The 16,949-nt window shown below is 41.6% G+C and overlaps 1 protein-coding gene across 1 annotated transcript in view; it reads left to right on the top strand.

The window, feature by feature from the left end:
- Positions 1-16,949, top strand: part of Taf2 (TATA-box binding protein associated factor 2) — a 90,412-nt gene that overhangs the window by 42,730 nt on the left and 30,733 nt on the right. Inside the window, exons 12-15 of the mRNA XM_067157592.2 lie at positions 3,748-3,888; positions 5,531-5,724; positions 7,651-7,862; positions 12,196-12,415. Of these exons, the coding sequence (XP_067013693.2) occupies positions 3,748-3,888; positions 5,531-5,724; positions 7,651-7,862; positions 12,196-12,415 (767 nt within the window). The remainder of the gene's footprint in view (positions 1-3,747; positions 3,889-5,530; positions 5,725-7,650; positions 7,863-12,195; positions 12,416-16,949) is intronic.

Raw genomic sequence — 16,949 nt, 5'->3', positions numbered from 1 at the left:
CCCCGATATCGTATTGGGCTGCAGGGCTAAGGGGACCATATGCATTCCATTAATAGGATAAGTAAATATGTATCTGTCAAAGTGCTTCTTCCTTAAAAAACAAAAACAAAAAAAACAAACGCGGCTCACAGGGCTCGGCTGGTCATAAAAACTCGGCAGTGAAAAGGTTAAATAAAGTACATCAACTTAGGAGAACATTTTACTCCCACAAGATTTTATGGATTTTAATGATCAGATTTTCAATTTTATTAATCTCCTCTTGATGTTTGAAATGCAACCTTTTAACTTAAATTCTTTTTCACATAAATATGTCTCATTGCTGATTGCCATCTGAAATTAGCAGCCGTTGATGAAAAGTCCTCTCACTTTTAATTACTGTGTTGATGGGGTGATAGTACATCATGGGGATCATTGTAAGTACCTACGTGTTAATACACTGGTGGAAAAAAATATCCAAACACCAAGAAGGGGTTGTGTTAGATTAATGAATGTTGGTAGGCATGCTTATATATCTGAAAGATGCTGATGATTCAAATTTCCTGCAAATCGCATTAGCGTGGCGTTAGTAGCAGCCCCATGACGTTGCACAACAGGTTTGCTTTAAATACGGGCTGTACTGTGCAAGGGCGTTAGTTACTTGTGAGATTGCACGGAGTGACTGTGAGTGGGTCAAGAATGCCTTTACGACGACGAAGAGGCCAGTATCAACAGCTAACTGTTGTTGAACGAGGCCGTATAATACGGCTAAGTGAAGCTGGATTTTCTTTCTGCGCTATTGCAGAACGACTTGGTAGGAATGTCTCCACTGTGCATGCGTGCTGGCAGCATTGGCCACAAAAAGGTATGCTTGCAAGAAGACCGGGCTCTGGACGTCCCCGCGGCACCACCAGAGGAAGGACTGTCGTATTCGGCGTATGGTTGTGGCGCAGCAGACTGTGTCTGCAGGAGCAATTCGAGCGGCATTTAGCGCCACAGTGACGCAATGTACTGTTTGAAATCGGTTACCTGAAGGACAGCTCCGAGCCAGATGCCCTGCGGCATGCACTCCGCTTACCCCAAACAGCCCCAAACCGCCGCCGTCTGCGACTTCAGTGGTGTCAAGCACTAGCTCATTGGAGAATGGAGTGGAGGTCCGTTGTGTTTTCCAATGAAAGCCTGTTCTGCCTTGGTGCCAGTGATGGCTGTGAGTTGGTTAGAAGGAGGCGAGGTAAGCACCTGCATCCACCCGTCTGCGGCGTCGACACACTGGACAAACACCGAGAGTTCTGGTCTGGGGAGCAATTTCCTATGACAGCAGGAGCACTCTTGTGGTTATCCCACGCACCCTGACTGCACATGTGCACGTCTGTCTGGTGATTCGACCTGTTGTGCTGCCGATCATGAACAGCATTCCTGGAGTTGTTTACCAACAGGATAACGCACGCCGCCCTTGCCACTGATGTAACCCAGCATGCTCTACAGAGTATAGAACAAAAGCTAAACTTTTTTAAGGTTACAACAAACAGTATTGAATAGGTGGAAACCTTCAGCTTTTGTTTTACACTGTATTGCTCTTCAATACGGATTAATATGGTTCCAGTGTATGGGACCCTCACCAGGATTACTTGATTCAGGAACTGAAAAAAAAATCCAAAGAAACACAGCTCGATTTGTTTTGGGTAATTTCTTTTGCCCCTACTGGCACCATATTGTATGAACCTGCGTGTAAATGGAATGGCAGTAGTGTGGAATGTTGTGTGTGAGGAAAGGAAAATTAAGGACATCACAAGGGAAAATGACTCTACAGAGTGTTGATGTGTTGCCTTGGTCTGCTCGATTCCCCGATCTGTCCCCAATTGAGCAGGTATGGGACATCATTGGACGACAACTCCAGCGTCATCCACAACCGGCATTAACCGTCCCTGTGTTGACCGACCAAGTGCAACAGGCATGGAACTCCATTCTACAAGCTGACATCCTGCACCTGTACAACACAGTGCATGCACATTTGCATGCCTGCATTCAACAGTCAGGCGATTACACTGGTTATTAATGGACCAGCATGGCGCATTTGCAACGGCTTTTCTCGTGCAGATACTAACCTGTAGTCTTGTTCCTTTAATCAATTAAATATGTTACCTCGACAAATATATTGCCAAAATTTCCGTATTCTACATTCCTTATTTCATGGTGTTTGGATATTTTTTCCACCATTGTATAAAAAAAGATCTTCATTGGGGTAATCACATAAACAGGATTGTAAATAAAGAGTAGTCCAGCCCTGCAGTGTAGGGGGCAACACGTCCGCCTGTCACCCGGCGGCCCCGGGTTCGATTCCCTCCGGCCCAGGGATTTTTAATTGTAATGTTTAATATCCCTGGCCTGGGGACTGAGTGTTTGTGACGTCCTTGATTTTTCTTTCCTCACACACAACATTCCACACTACCGCCATTCCAATTCCATGCAGGTTCATACAATATGGTGCCAGTAGGGGCAAAAGATCTACCTGGGTCAACGCTCCAAACAAGTAGCATTAAAGAGGGAAAAAAAAAAAGGTACAGATCTCAGCACATGCTTATGAGGGTATTTAGGTGTTGTAGTAAAGATGTAAAAGAGAGGACATATAAGTCTCTGGTAAGACCCCAACTAGAGTATGGTTCCAGTGTATGGGACCCTCACCAGGATTACTTGATTCAGGAACTGAAAAAAATCCAAAGAAACGCAGCTCGATTTGTTTTGGGTAATTTCCGACAAAAGAGTAGCATTACAAGAATGTTGCAAAGTTTGGGCTGGGAAGACTTGGGAGAAAGGAGACGAGTTGTTCTACTGAGTCATATGTTCTGAGCTGTCAGTGGAGAGATAGCGTGGAACATCATTAGTAGAAGAATAAGTGTGAGTGAAGCTTTTAAAAGTAAGAAAGTTTGTAATATGAAAGTAAAGTTGGAATTCAAGAGGACAAATTGGGCCAAATATTCTTTTACAGGAAGAGGTGTTAGGGATTGGAATAATTTACCACGAGAGATGTTAAAAAAATTACCAAATTCTTTGCAATTATTTAAGAAGAAACTAGATAAACAACAGATTGACTGTCCTAAATGCAGATTAATGGTGATTGATTGTTTGTTTGATTGATTGATTGATTGATTGATTGATTGATTGATTGATTGATTGATTGATTGATTGATTGATTGATTGATTGATTGATTGATTGATTGATTGATTGCCAGGACACATGTTTATGATCATTTGATTTTTGCAAAAGGAAAAAATAGTTTCTTTTTTATTATATAAGAATGTAAGATTCACTATGTAATATTCAGATATTTTACATGTCTTCCTATTGTGTAATCTGATTCAGCCAAAGATGGCCAAAATATGCCCTGATCACTAATTTTGTAATGTTTTTGCAATTTCAAAATTAAAAATAAAATATCATTGTATTGACTAGGTGGACAAGTAAACTTCTGTTTTGTTATATTGCGTAACCTTTGGATGCTATTTTAAGGATCCAAGTAGTCTATGGCCTGAAGACTTAAGAGACATTCATGTTACTATCTCTGTATACTGTATATGAGTTGATTTGCTACTTGTCCTTTCCTTTCCAATACTGAAGCTTTAACACTGGAGCAGAAAGAATAAATTAACAGAAATTTCCACAGCACCCTTTGATGAAATCTCCATCTTTAAGTTGTGCCTGTGAAGTTCTATTGACCACAAGATGTTAAATAACAACACAATGTATCAACAGTATTTCTTTCTCTTTTTCAGGTGGCGAATGCTATGGTTGCAAACTGGGCCGGCCCTCCAGCCATGCTTGCGATCTTCCGAAAACTGTTTGGTTCCTTCTCCTGTCCACATATTGTGCGGCAGAATAACTTCACCAATCTACAGCATTACTTTCTTCAGAAGGTGAGAGGGTTGTTCTGACCCCATAGAGTACATACACTCATGAGCAGTTGAATTAGAGATACCTGGCTTATAGGTTGTCTTAATGAGGACGGTGATGCGGTGTGGTGTGGACTTCACAAAATACCTGAAGAGTTGGGGAGCCATACTGATCAATGATTGTTGCAAAATCCCATAATCCACAAGGGTTGGTTGGAGCAGGGTCCAAGTCACACATCCTTCTCAACAGCATCCCAGAAGTGCTCAGTGGAATTGAGATCAGGGCTCCTCGGAGGGCCAAGCAAACATCCTCACATCCGTGGAGTGGTCATTGAACCAGTCAGCCACAATTCGGGAGCAATGGGCTGCAGCATTGTCTTGCTGTAAAATACAGGTCACCTGCAAGTTGCAAGAAGTATCCATTGCCTCATTGGTTGACAATGCACTCGTATCTGGCCCTCGGCATGTACCAACTGGTACCTCAACTCATCTATCCGGGCGACCTATCTCCATGCTTAGAGTGTCCAATCGTAGTGTTCCTTTGCCCATGAACCCAGCGGAGGTTCCCTTGTGGGATGCTTGCTTCAGTATCCCATAGTGAGGAGTTGGTTCTGGATGGTATGGCTGTTATTACGATCCACTGTAACCGACAGTGACCCCTGTCATCAGTGCATCGTACACTGTCACATTTGACTCTGGCGGCAGTGGTTTTTGTATGTACGGATGGTACACTCTTGGTACAATGGCCCTTGGAAAGTCCAGTGCTTGCACAACCTCACAGATGAAGTAGCCCATACGTCTAGTGCTGACAATCTGGCCGCAATCAGATGTGCTGAGGTATTGTGTTATACCCATTCTGTGGTCAACTATTACTCCTACAGCCCATATGAGGTCTGATGTCCTCGTTATTATGTGCCACACCCTCCTATTACATTTGCCGGTCCGAGGCCAGCACCGTTTCTCTACTACAGCACCTATAACTTTTTTCTACAATTGTCTATACGTCGTTGCACCAACTCACATAGGTCGTATGGCAACGATGGGATTGGAAAAGAATTAGGGGTTGGAAGGAAGCGGCTGTGGCCTTAATTAAGGTACAGCCCCAGCATTTGCTAAGTGTGAAAATGAGAAACACGGAAAACAATCTTCAGGGCTGCCGATAGTGGGGTTCAGACCCACTATCTTCCGAATGCAAGCTCACAACTGCGCGCTCCTCACTGCACGGCCAACTCGCTCAATCATCACTAACTCAGTTGCTCATGAGTGAACCTATATTCATACATACATGTTCATTATAGAATGTTCGGCCTTCAGTCTGCATCCTTCTGCGAAGTAACTTAGCGTCTCCACAATCGCCTATTTCCAAATTACTCTGTTGCCTCATTTAATACCACACTTCTTATCTTTAAATCATTAAATTATTTGTGAATTCTTGTACATCCAGAAGTATTGCAACTTTAGAATCAAAAATACCCAGGGAAATTGTGCCGATTTTGCTTTGTGGTGATGCACGGGTATGATGAGGGTATGGAAAGGTGGGGATGCTATTCAAGATCAGTTTTGTGAACGTTGATGAGGAGTGCAGCATCAGTATTGTTACAGTGCCAATTACCCAAGGAATATTTTTGTTGTTGTTAGGGATTAAATCTCTGTCTTTTGTTTGTAGACCATCCCTGTAGCCATGGCTGGACTGAGAAATGCCCATGGTATCTGCCCTCCAGATGTGATACGCTTCCTCCTCGACCTCTTCAAGTATAATGACAACAGTAAGAATCGTTACTCCGACAATTACTACAGAGCCTCCCTGGTCGAAGCACTCGGTGCCACCGTTACACCTGTCATATCCGTAGTACAACAAGGGTGAGTAACGAGAATTTTCACTTAAGTTGAATCATTGACCATCATATTTAATTTTTTTTTGCTCTATCTTATTTTAAATTTTAAAGTAAGCAGTGTGCGGTTCACTTCTTGATGGATTGAGCGAGTTGGCTGTGCGGTTAGGTGCACGCAGCTGTGAGATTATGTTCAGAAGATAGTGGGTTCGAATCCCAGTCGACAGCCCTGAAGATGGTTTTCTGTGGTTTCCCATTTTCACACCAGGCAAAATCTGGGGCTGTACTGTAATTAAGGCCATGGTCACTTCTTTCACACTCCTGGCCCTTTCCTATCCCATCATCGTCATAAGACCTATCCATACCGAGTTCGATAGCTGCAGTCACTTAAGTGCGGCCAGTATCCAGTAATCGGCAGCTAGTGGGTTCGAACCCCACTGTCGGCAGCCCTGAAGGTGGTTTCCCCTTTTCACACCAGGCAAATGCTGGGGCTGTACCTTAATTAAGGCCACGGCCGCTTCCTTCCCATTCCTAGGCCTTTCCCATCCCATCGTCGCCATAAGACATATCTGTGTCGGTGCAACGTAAAAAAAAAAACTATCCATGTCGGTGTAACATAAAGCAGGTTGTAAGAAAAAAAAAATCATTGCTCTTATAAACCAAATGCAAGTCATAGAGTGACATATGTTGGATCTGTGGGTAAAATATCATTGCACTGTAATAATAATTGTTGCACAAGGAACTGTTTCTGGAAATGCACCAGTTAATTTAGTAAAATATTCAAAAATTCTTAATATTCCGTGCCTTGAGGAATTCTCTCTGCAACAAGCCTATTTATGATTTGCTGTTAGAGAAAGCAGTTGTCAGTGTGTCCGGCCCCGTGGTGTAGGGGGCAACGCGTCCGCCTGTCACCCGGCGGACCCAGGTTCAATTCCTGGCCGGATCAGGGGCTTTTAATTGTAATGATTAATATTCCTGGCCTGGGGACTGGGTGTTTGTGACGTCCTTAATTTTCCTTTCCTCACACACACATTCCACAATACTGCCATTCCAATTACACGCAGGTTTATACAATATGGTGCCAGTAGGGGCAAAAGATCCACATGGGTCGACGCCCTGAACAATAGCATTAAAAAAAAAAAAAAAATTGGCAGTGTCCAATGACGTGTGGTCTCTGTAGAGGTCTGTTGCAGGTCTTTTGAGTTGATGCCATATAGGATGAGGCCCTACCTAGGATGATTTCTAATAATGAATACGGCACAAACACCCAGCCCCCGAGCCATAGAAATCTACTAATGAAAGTTAAAATTCCCGACCCAGCCGGGAATCGAACCCGGGACCTCTCTTACCAAAGGTCAGCATGCTAACCATTTAGCCATGGAGGTGGACATTGTGATAATGTATGTGATTTTATACATAATTTGGTGCAACCGGTACATTTCACATCATAAGAGTGACAGGCCTATGATTTTAGTGGATAAAAATCTTGGGTGTAATGTTGCAGAAATTGCAAAATAAATGTACAAGTGGTCAAGATTTCATAGTGATGAGATGAATAGTTTCTAACTTTCAAATTCAATCATGAATAACCTTAAGAACTGAAAGAGAGTTGAAGCCACTTCCTAACTGTGCATCGAGGGTGTAGCCGCGTGGTTTGGATCACGTAGCTGTCAGCTTGCATTTGGGAGATAGTGAGCTTAAATCCCATTGTCTCCAGCCTTGACGATGGTTTTCTGTGGTTTCCCACTTTCACACCAGGCAAAATCTGGGGCTGTACTGTAATTAAGGCCACGGCCACTTCCTTCCCACTCCTAGCTCTTTCCTATCCTACCGTAGCCACAAGACCTATCTGTGTCGGTGTGACGTAAAGCTTTTTTTTTTCTTTTTTTTTTTTTTTCTAACTGTGCATTGTGAAGGTGGTTATGTTTCATGATTTGTCTTTTGCTGTACACAGAACTGCCATCACCGCTGACAGCCTCTCACCCGACACCAAGCTGGTCTTGGAGGAGATCACTCGGTGTCTCAACCTGGAGAAGCTGCTCCAGTGCTACAAGTACACTGTGACCATGGCATGTCTGAAGGCCATCCGCAAGCTACAGAAGTTCGGACATCTCCCCAGCAATCCATCCTTGTTTCGAAGTTACGCTGCTTACGGCCAGTTCATTGGTACGATTTTCTGTTCATTTTGTTCCTCTAAGGGCTTTTTACACACTAAAAATAATTCTTAATTTTTTATTTTCTTGGTTTATTTGGTAGATCACTCCTTTTGTCTCTGCACCAATTGTCATTCCCAGTTGTTTTTTAAAATTGTAGTTTTAGCGAAGAGTTGGACTGAAATGGAAGAGCAATACCGAAGTCCTTACAGAGATAGAAGATAAACAGAATCTGGTACCTGAAATTGAAAAACGGAAAATAACATTTATAGGTCGCATTCTGCAGCATGAGGAGTTCCATTTGTAACATCATTGAAGGAAGAATTGCAGAGAAAAGAAGAAGAAGACAACCCAGTGTCTTATTTTAAGAACCTGCTTCTGAGGATGAACGTCGAGTTGAAAAGTCTGGCTCAAGATAGACATCTATAGCTGCAACAATAAGGCTTAGCCTTTAGAATGTAATGATGAGCGAAGAGGTGTATGCCTGTCAGAATAGTGCATGTGGCATACAGGTACAACACCGCTATTTGCCATGCATGACATTTGTTGTTGGGTTACATTGTTCACTCTCTTTTTCAGTGAATAAACAAAGGTATTCTGTTAATAGGACATAGGACAAACAAAGTGGTTCAAGTAGAAACAGGACTGCGACAAGGACGTGTATTATCCCCTGTACTCTTCATTGCAGTCATGGATGAAATCCACAAGAGTGTACAACAAAAAAAGCGGGAAGCAAAGAGACAAAGGCCTTACTCTTTGTAGACAACATAAACATGGGGAGGAGATGAAAAGTACGAGAACAAATTACTGTATGGAATCGGGAGAGAAGAATCATCATCATATTCATTTTACATTTCCAGTTTCCCGCGTACATTCGACGAGCCTCTTAACCCTGTCTTATTCAGATACGTTCTGTTGTTAATGACGTCTTCCAGTGTCCTTCACCGATCTGCAATGTCCATCTTCCCACCATCCGTTTTCCTGCTGCATCTCTCCAAGTTAACATAAGCTTTCCTTGTTGGCTCCAGCCTCATTACATGCCCAAACCACCTCAGTCTGGACATGCCGACCTGTTCTAACAACGATGTCTCAATCCCAACTTCCTTTCTAACCACGTTATTCCTTAACTTGTCCAGTTTTGTTTTTTCAATTGTGGACCTCAGATGCCTGCAACCTTGATGAGTCGTTAGTGAGGGTGCAGGTCTCAGTACCATAGGTTAAGATTGGTATCAAGTACTTATTGAACAAAACCAGCTTTGATTTTGTTGGTACTTTGGAATCCCAGAAGAGTGTTCGTACTTGCTGGTAAACGTGAGAGCTCTTCTGCACTCTATTTGCCACCTTTGTGGCTAGTACATCATGAGATATTACACTGCTGAGGTATGTAAAGTTTTCCACACTTTCTAGTGGGTGGTTTCCTAGCTTAATGTTCGCTAGATAGAGGAATATGTGGAAAGGAAAGAAGGGTGGAGAATAGTAAGACAGTAGTGATGACGAGAGGTAATAGAGATGGAAGAGGGAATATTGAAGTAAATGGAAGACAGTTGAAAGTTGCAAAAAGCTTTAAATATTTGGGAAGTATACTTGTAGAAGAGGGGAAAATAAATGAAGAAATTGGGAAGAGAATCCAACAAGCAAATGGATTTTATCAATGTGTGAGAAGTATAGCGTGGAACCGGGGAGTCCCTGAGAAATGCACAAGAAAATTCTGTACTGAATGTATTACACACCAATTTTTGACATACATGGCGGGCACATGATGAAAACAGGATCTACTCAGCCGAGAGGAATAATTGAGACAGTTAGCTGAAATGGTTTGGACACGTGATGAGAATGGAAGAGGATAGAATCCCAAAGCAAGTATTTACGAGAAAATAATAAGAGGAAGACAATGGGGAAGGCCCAGAAAGAGGTGGATGGTAATGATGAAGAAGAGTACAGAGAAAAGAGGAGTAAAAGTAGAAGAAATGTTGGAGGAAGGAAGGGAGTGGTGGAGAGACAGACAACTGTGGAGGTCCTTGATTCACGACCCGATCCAGAAGAATGGAATCGGAAAATGAAGGAGAAGAAGAAATTCTATTAATAAACGTAGGTTTTCATGGCTTATTATCATTTGTTAACCTTTCCACTGCCATATTTTGATGACTAAGTAAACGCTCTGGGACAGGATTTTTAAAGGAAGAAGCACTTTTACAGATGCATTTTTACTGATACTATTAATGGAATGTATATCTACCCTCTTAGCCCTGTTTCTCAATACAGGGTCAGGGATGAGGTGAGATGATATTTCACAGCATGTTTTCACAGCTGGATGCCCATCCTGACGTCAACCTCAGTTGAGGAGCTAATAAAGATGAAACTGGGTGAGGAAGTGGAAGGAATCAGCTAGCGACATTGAATAGGAACTGTCCCAGCATTTGCTTGGAAGTGAAAAACGGAAACCAGAGAAAACCATTCTCAGGACACTGACGGTGGGGATCGAACCCAATCGCCTCCTGAATGCAGAGCTTGGCTCCATAGCCGTAGCAAGTTAACACAGGGGCCGATGACCTTCAATGTTAGGCCCCTTAAAAAAACAAGCATCATCATCATCATCATCAAGTTAACACACGTGGCCACTCCGGTCATTGATACTATTACTGAAATATAATATAAAATTGGTGATTCCATAGCTGGTATCATAAAAAACATGAACATTTGAGAAAAAACATATCTGAGGAGGGGGTGACAGTTCCTCATCAGATTCATACTACCACTTTTTCTGACACTTTCTTGTAGTTCATTATTGTCCCCTACATATTCTCCATCTTCCTTATCAAAATATTGGTCTCCGGAATCACAATTCATGAGGAAACATTCAATTTCTTCTTCAACAAGAGATGAATGTATACTTTAAGACGCCATGATGGCTACATGTTACCGGGAAAGATGTTTCACTCCAACAAAGCCGAAATAACATCAGATATATATCAAAACACGTGAAATGGAGCGGTATATCTGCTATACAGAATTTCTTTGAACATTTCCATAGAAATTCAAAGCAAGACAACCCCTCTAGGATGCTAAGACCTTGACGTCGGTGTGGTAGCTTGTGTGTTTGTTGATCCCGAAGGCTGTGGCCAGCTCAGGGTTACCCATGCTGGATTGGCGTCGGTGTAGGGCCAGACTAACAAGGTGTCCCCCGAGTTGCATGACACGTGTCTGTGTTCTTTATTCTTCATTTCTATTTCCTTTCTTCTTATCTTAACCTCCTGAATGTTTAATTCTCTTACTGTCTCGCCAACCTCACAGCCTCGGGTTCACACCCTGTGGGTGGGGGCGGTGGAGTTGGACCCTCAGTGTCGCCTGCCTGTCGTAACAGGCAATTGAAGGGGGCCCCAGGGGCTCTTAGCATGGGAGCGTTGGTTGCTGGTCGCCGGGCCCTTGTCCGAGTCCTGACATTGCTTCCTCTTGCTAGTGCCGGGCTCCTCACTTTCATCTGTTCTGTTTGGCCTCCCTTGGTCAACTCTTGTTCTTTTCGACCCCGGCAGAATTGGGTTGCGAATCCTGCAGAGTCTTTCATTTTTGCATCCTTTGTGACCCTTGTCTTCCTTTGGCGAATGTTTCATTTTTTGAGGTGTTGGATTCCTTCCGTTTTTTCTTTCTGATTGGTGTTAATACAGTATGGTTGCTTAGTTGTACTTCCTCTTAAAACAATAATCACCATCACCACTCAAAGGATGACAATATGTCCCATATATGAGCTTAATGAAGTAGACCCTGCACCAGAATGTATATGTATGGGTTTGGTGGCCGAGGCACGGGGTTCGATAACGTATATATATAAACTGGGTTCACGTTGATTAGGTTAAATAAATATCATTATTTCTGTATTAAAGCTGCTTATGTGTATTAACAAATCTTTAATAAATAAGCCAAGCTTTCAGCTAAGTTTCATTCGTTGTGGTCAGTGCAATGCATGTGAATGTCTGCTTCTGACAGTAAGCAGCTCGTCCCCTTTCTCCCAAGTCTTCCCAGCCCAAAATTTGCAGCATTTTCGTAACATTACTCTTTTAGTCGGAAACCACCAAGAACAAATAGAGCTTCTTTTCTTTAGGGTTTTTCACAGTTCTCTAATCAAATAATTCTGGTAAGGGTCCCATACACTGGAACCATACTCTAATTGTGGATGGGATCTGGTTGAAGTTTTCCTGATCCGGTCGAATGACTGTAAATAGGCTGAGGATTTTAATTTTTTTAAATTCATGGTATATCCACTGAGAAGTGAGAAATGAGAGATTTATTTTCTTTTTTTTGCTACCGTATCCCTAAATTTATGTAATTAGAATTAAACCCTTGTACCCCAGACGTTCGATTGGCTGCCTTGGAGGGTCTAGTGGACTTCACCCGTGTGGACGGCAAGTGGGACGATCTGGAGTTCCTGCTCGACATGGTGGAGAACGATCCAGAACCGAGAGTCCGCCATCAGTTGGTGCGCATGATGGTGGAGTGCCCACCTTTCGACCGGGGCCATAAACATCGCCTGGACCGAGAGGAGCTGGTTGAGCGGTTGTGGTCCCTCATGAAGTGAGTGTGTGTCATTGATGGGTTAGTTCTTAAGCAGTTGCGGTAGTAATGCCATTTAGCGGAGATGAGTGACATCTCAATTAACAGCAGTCAATGTAATATCATTTTTGAACAGTTTTATGAACTTACGATATTGTAGGCCGCTGCATTTGAATGTTCTTCCGGCTCGGCGGTACTGTACCTACTCGCATAACAACCACACCCCTAAATTTTGACCGAATATTCGCATAAACTGTGCGCCAATTAAGAGCAGCAAAGAGAAATTCCTATGAAATGTGAAGAGATAGACCAGATATAGGCTTTTGGGCTTATGCCATGTCAAGAAAATAAGGTGAAATACTTTATGTTTTGGAGAGAACTTTGCTCTGCGTTTTCAGAAGAAAATCTCCAATTGGAGAAATCCTCCTTCTGAACAGTCGATATTTTCTCCTGAAGATGCAGAGCAAATTTCTCTGCGAAACATAAAGTATTTCACCTTGTTTTCTTGAGATGGCATAAGCACAAAAGCTGTACCGGCCGTGAAACCATCATTGTTAACATGTAAAGAGATAATGTACAAGATGTACTATTTCCCCATATTAATGTATCCATCAGAAACATGGACATTGACAACAAGCGATGAGAGTAAAATTCAGGCCAGTGAGATGAATTTCCTGAGGAGTATGGTAGGGAAGACAAGAAGAGACAGAATAAGAAATGCTGAGGTCAGAAAAACTGAGTGGTAGGATCAAGAAGAATAAATTGAGATAGTTTGGGCATGTTCTGAGGATGGAGGAGGGTAGGATACCGAAACAAGTGTTTGAGGCTAAGAAAGAGGGCAACAGGGAGGCCTAGAGCAAGGTGGATGGACTCTGTCAAGAACAGTATAAGAAAAAGAAGACTGGATGGGAGTACAATTACTGAGGAGGAGAGGTATCATCAACACCCCTACCTGGCAGGAGCTGGACAAGGGGAAATGAAGATGACGATGATGAGGAAGAACCGCACATCCAATTCGTGGGCTTGTTACAAGAACAAATGGAAAGGGCCACTGCCACGCACAGTCTGAACTCAACCATCCTGGAGCTTGTTAGTAAATAATTGTCATGGGGAAGTTAACAGTTATTCAAGTTAAATGTAGTAAAATTTGTAGAAGAAAATGATAACAGTACAGCAGGCTGTGAGTTTTTTATGTTTACAAAAAACAAGGGAGGAATTGGAGAAAGCAGCAGTGGCATTTCGTGGCCCAAAACAGGGCAAGTTGCTGGGTGTTGAAGAAGCGTTTCTGGAATGGGTAAGAGAGATGCGGAACATAGGTTGCACTATTTCCCACAAAATATAACAATTAAAAACACAGGAAATTGTGCAATCCCACGATGTTCTGGGAAACTTATTCAAGGCAAGTCACGGGTGGTTGACTTTATTTATGAGGCGTAATAACCTGTCATTGCAACGGAAAACATCTTTGTGCCAAAAGCTACCTAAAGACTATTCGAATAAAGTTACAGATTTTCACAGGCGTGTGATCAGGTTAAGGCAGCAGAACTTTTATCTCTTTTCGCAGATAAGCAAAGCTGACCAAACCCCTGTCTATTGTGACATGCCAAGGAACATTACTTTTTCTGAGAAGGGTGTGGCAAGTGTTCTGATTAAAACTTCCGACAACAAAAGTTACATGTTATAATTCTCATGTTAGGTCCGTATTGAAATGTACGTAAATACAAAGTATGTTACAAGTATTTATTTATATATCCACCTATTCAATACAAAGAGATCTTTTTAGAAATTAAATATTATTATAAAATGTTAAGGGACATGTTTCGCCCATATTAAGGGCATCATCAGCCTCAAATTCAAACCTGTATGGTGAAAAATCAGGATCCTGATTGCTCTTACAAGCCATAAAAAGAGGATATCATTATAGGTGTCAGTCTAAACATGCAAAATATTAGAATGTCCTTGGCTAAAATTGCAGTATCAAGCTGCATGTCATAAGTTCACATGAATATACTTTCCGGAGCCAGTTAAATAGACTATAGGCAGCTGAACAGCCATTTAAGAGATCTGTTGTCTTATCACAACATACGATATTGACATCTGTAACAGTGTATCAGCTTTGCTTTTTCTTATCATCTTCAAGGAGGCACATTTCTGTTTCATTATAAAGACTGAGCTGTTTACTGCCCTACCCCAACAAGTTTTTCAACGCTCCGGAAAGTATATTCATGTGAACTTATGACATGCAGCTTGATACTGCAATTTTAGCCAAGGACATTCTAATATTTTGTATGTTTAGACTGACACCTATAATGATATCCTCTTTTTATGGCTTGTAAGAGCAATCAGGATCCTGATTTTTCACCATACAGGTTTGAATTTGAGGCTGATGATGCCCTTAATATGGGCGAAACATGTCCCTTAACATTTTATAATAATATTAAATTTCTAAAAACAAAAGTTACATTGTATGTTGTTGTTGTTTTTTTTTTTTTTTTTTTTTTTTTTAATGCTATTTGTTCGGGGTGTCGACCTATAGAGATCTTTTGCCCCTATTTGCACCATGTGATATGAACCTGCGTGTAATTGGAATGGAGGAAGTGTAGAGTGTTGAATGTGAGGAAAGGAACATTAAGGATGACACAGACACCCAGTCCCCAGGCCAGGGATATTAATCATTTACAATAAAAAGCCCCTGACCCAGCCGGGAGTCGAACCCGGGGCCGCCGGGTGACAGGCGGACGCGTTGCCCCTTACACCGCGAGGCCGGACTACGTTGTATGGTAATGTTGGCTATTACTGCTGATGGCCATAAATCTACCTCCGTTCGTTATATTTAAACGCAGAACATTACCAAAGGACATCACTTTCGCGATTGGTAACCACGTACTTGTGCAGGTGAAAGGCTGGATGGACGAGAAAATAATGGGTGGCTAGATACATTTACTCTGCTTGTGAACGCGACTAAATGTTCATAAACAGGTTTTTTTTAACCTTGGAGAGGGCGCGTCACAGTCTTTTTGACCAGGTTCAGAGATAAATGTTTCTAGCTCTTAACGTAGCAGGTCAGCACCTTACATGGGACCCGTCCACTATCAGTGTGCGTAAATAATTCACCCCTCATGTTCCTCAGTTTCAGGTTAAGTGCATTGCTTGATAGACCCGGTCTAAAACTTCTGGCACGCCCCATGACATATGCATTTTTATGAGTTAAGTTTCAGTTTATTTTTTCAGTTAATATACCAAGAATATGTCAATTTTGTTTTGTTTCCGTGTAAATTAGTGCCTTCGTATATAGTGAAGTCCAACGCATCATGGTTAGAAACAGAGAAAGAGAAATCGAAAGACTTATAAAGAGCGTTACTTAGTTTCACGCACAATCAACCATTGGCCAATGACTTTGTTTCTTACTGTCTTGAATATTACTCAAATTAATTCGTATATTATTTACAAGCATGCAAAAGGAGACTTTAACATTCGTGAGATATTTGCAAGAACAGTATTCAAACTCTCCCAACAAGGCTAAAAAAGGAACATTCGCTAAATGTTAGGATTGTCTGAAGAAGAGCAGCCCTCTGCAGTTCCACAAGAACTGGGACGGCCTGGAAGATGCACCTACTGCAACAGAAAAATCAAGACTAGATGCTGTGTATGCCAGTGACATATCTACAAAGAACACTCGGCAGTGACATGTGTTCGGTGCAGTACGGAAAGTCAAGAATCCAGTGATGACGCAGGATGAACATCAGTTGTTTAACATCCGATTTTTGTAGTGTCAAAATACCTTTGAACATTATTTACAAGTTCGTGCAAAATTATTTACTAGTTTTGTAACATTAAAAATAGTATTTGCTTAATTTGTGTTATTTTTCATGACCCACTCTAAAAGACCGTGCACGCCTCCTCACAGGATTATTTTTATGCATCCTGTTCAGGGTTAATGACATGGTACTGTGTGATTATAATGTATTTTTCACCCCAAGTTTCTTAAATGTAAACAACTTTACATTAATATGAATACAAAATTTGTGAGTGAATTATTTTCATTAGTTAGAATTGCATTTATGGTTTTTGTGACATATGCACTCAACTACTGGCAGGAAAATTAAATCTGATTCCACAGTCAACAATGCAGCCTTTTGTTGTGACTTGAATGGGCTATAAATCAGTGACACAACTATAATAACAAACTAAACAAGAAAGAGGGTTCATTGTTGGATGCGCTTGAGAATGGTTGGCTGTTGAGAGAGCTCTTGCATTATTGTAGTGATAAAGTAGTGAAAACCTATTGAAATAGCTTAATTTTGTGTATATCTGATTCATTTAGTGCTGTTTATATAGTGATTGTTTAGTGCTTGTTGGTAGAAATTGGGAGTAGTAATAATTATTTAAATTTTGTAACAAGTAATTCAGTTGGTCTTCAGTAAATTACGTTTTCTAGGTTAAGTAGGCTAGCTATTATAGGTGCACCTTGTTTCGAATTTAGGTTTAGGTAATACTTTAGGTAACAATATTAACTTAAAAAATATTTGTAAATATCTCTAGGTTCGTTGGTTGT

This window comes from Anabrus simplex, chromosome 13 (genome assembly GCF_040414725.1).
Source record: "Anabrus simplex isolate iqAnaSimp1 chromosome 13, ASM4041472v1, whole genome shotgun sequence".
Classification (NCBI taxonomy): domain Eukaryota; kingdom Metazoa; phylum Arthropoda; class Insecta; order Orthoptera; family Tettigoniidae; genus Anabrus; species Anabrus simplex.
Note: the sequence above shows the minus strand (reverse complement) of the source record. Positions and strands in the feature narration are given on the sequence as shown.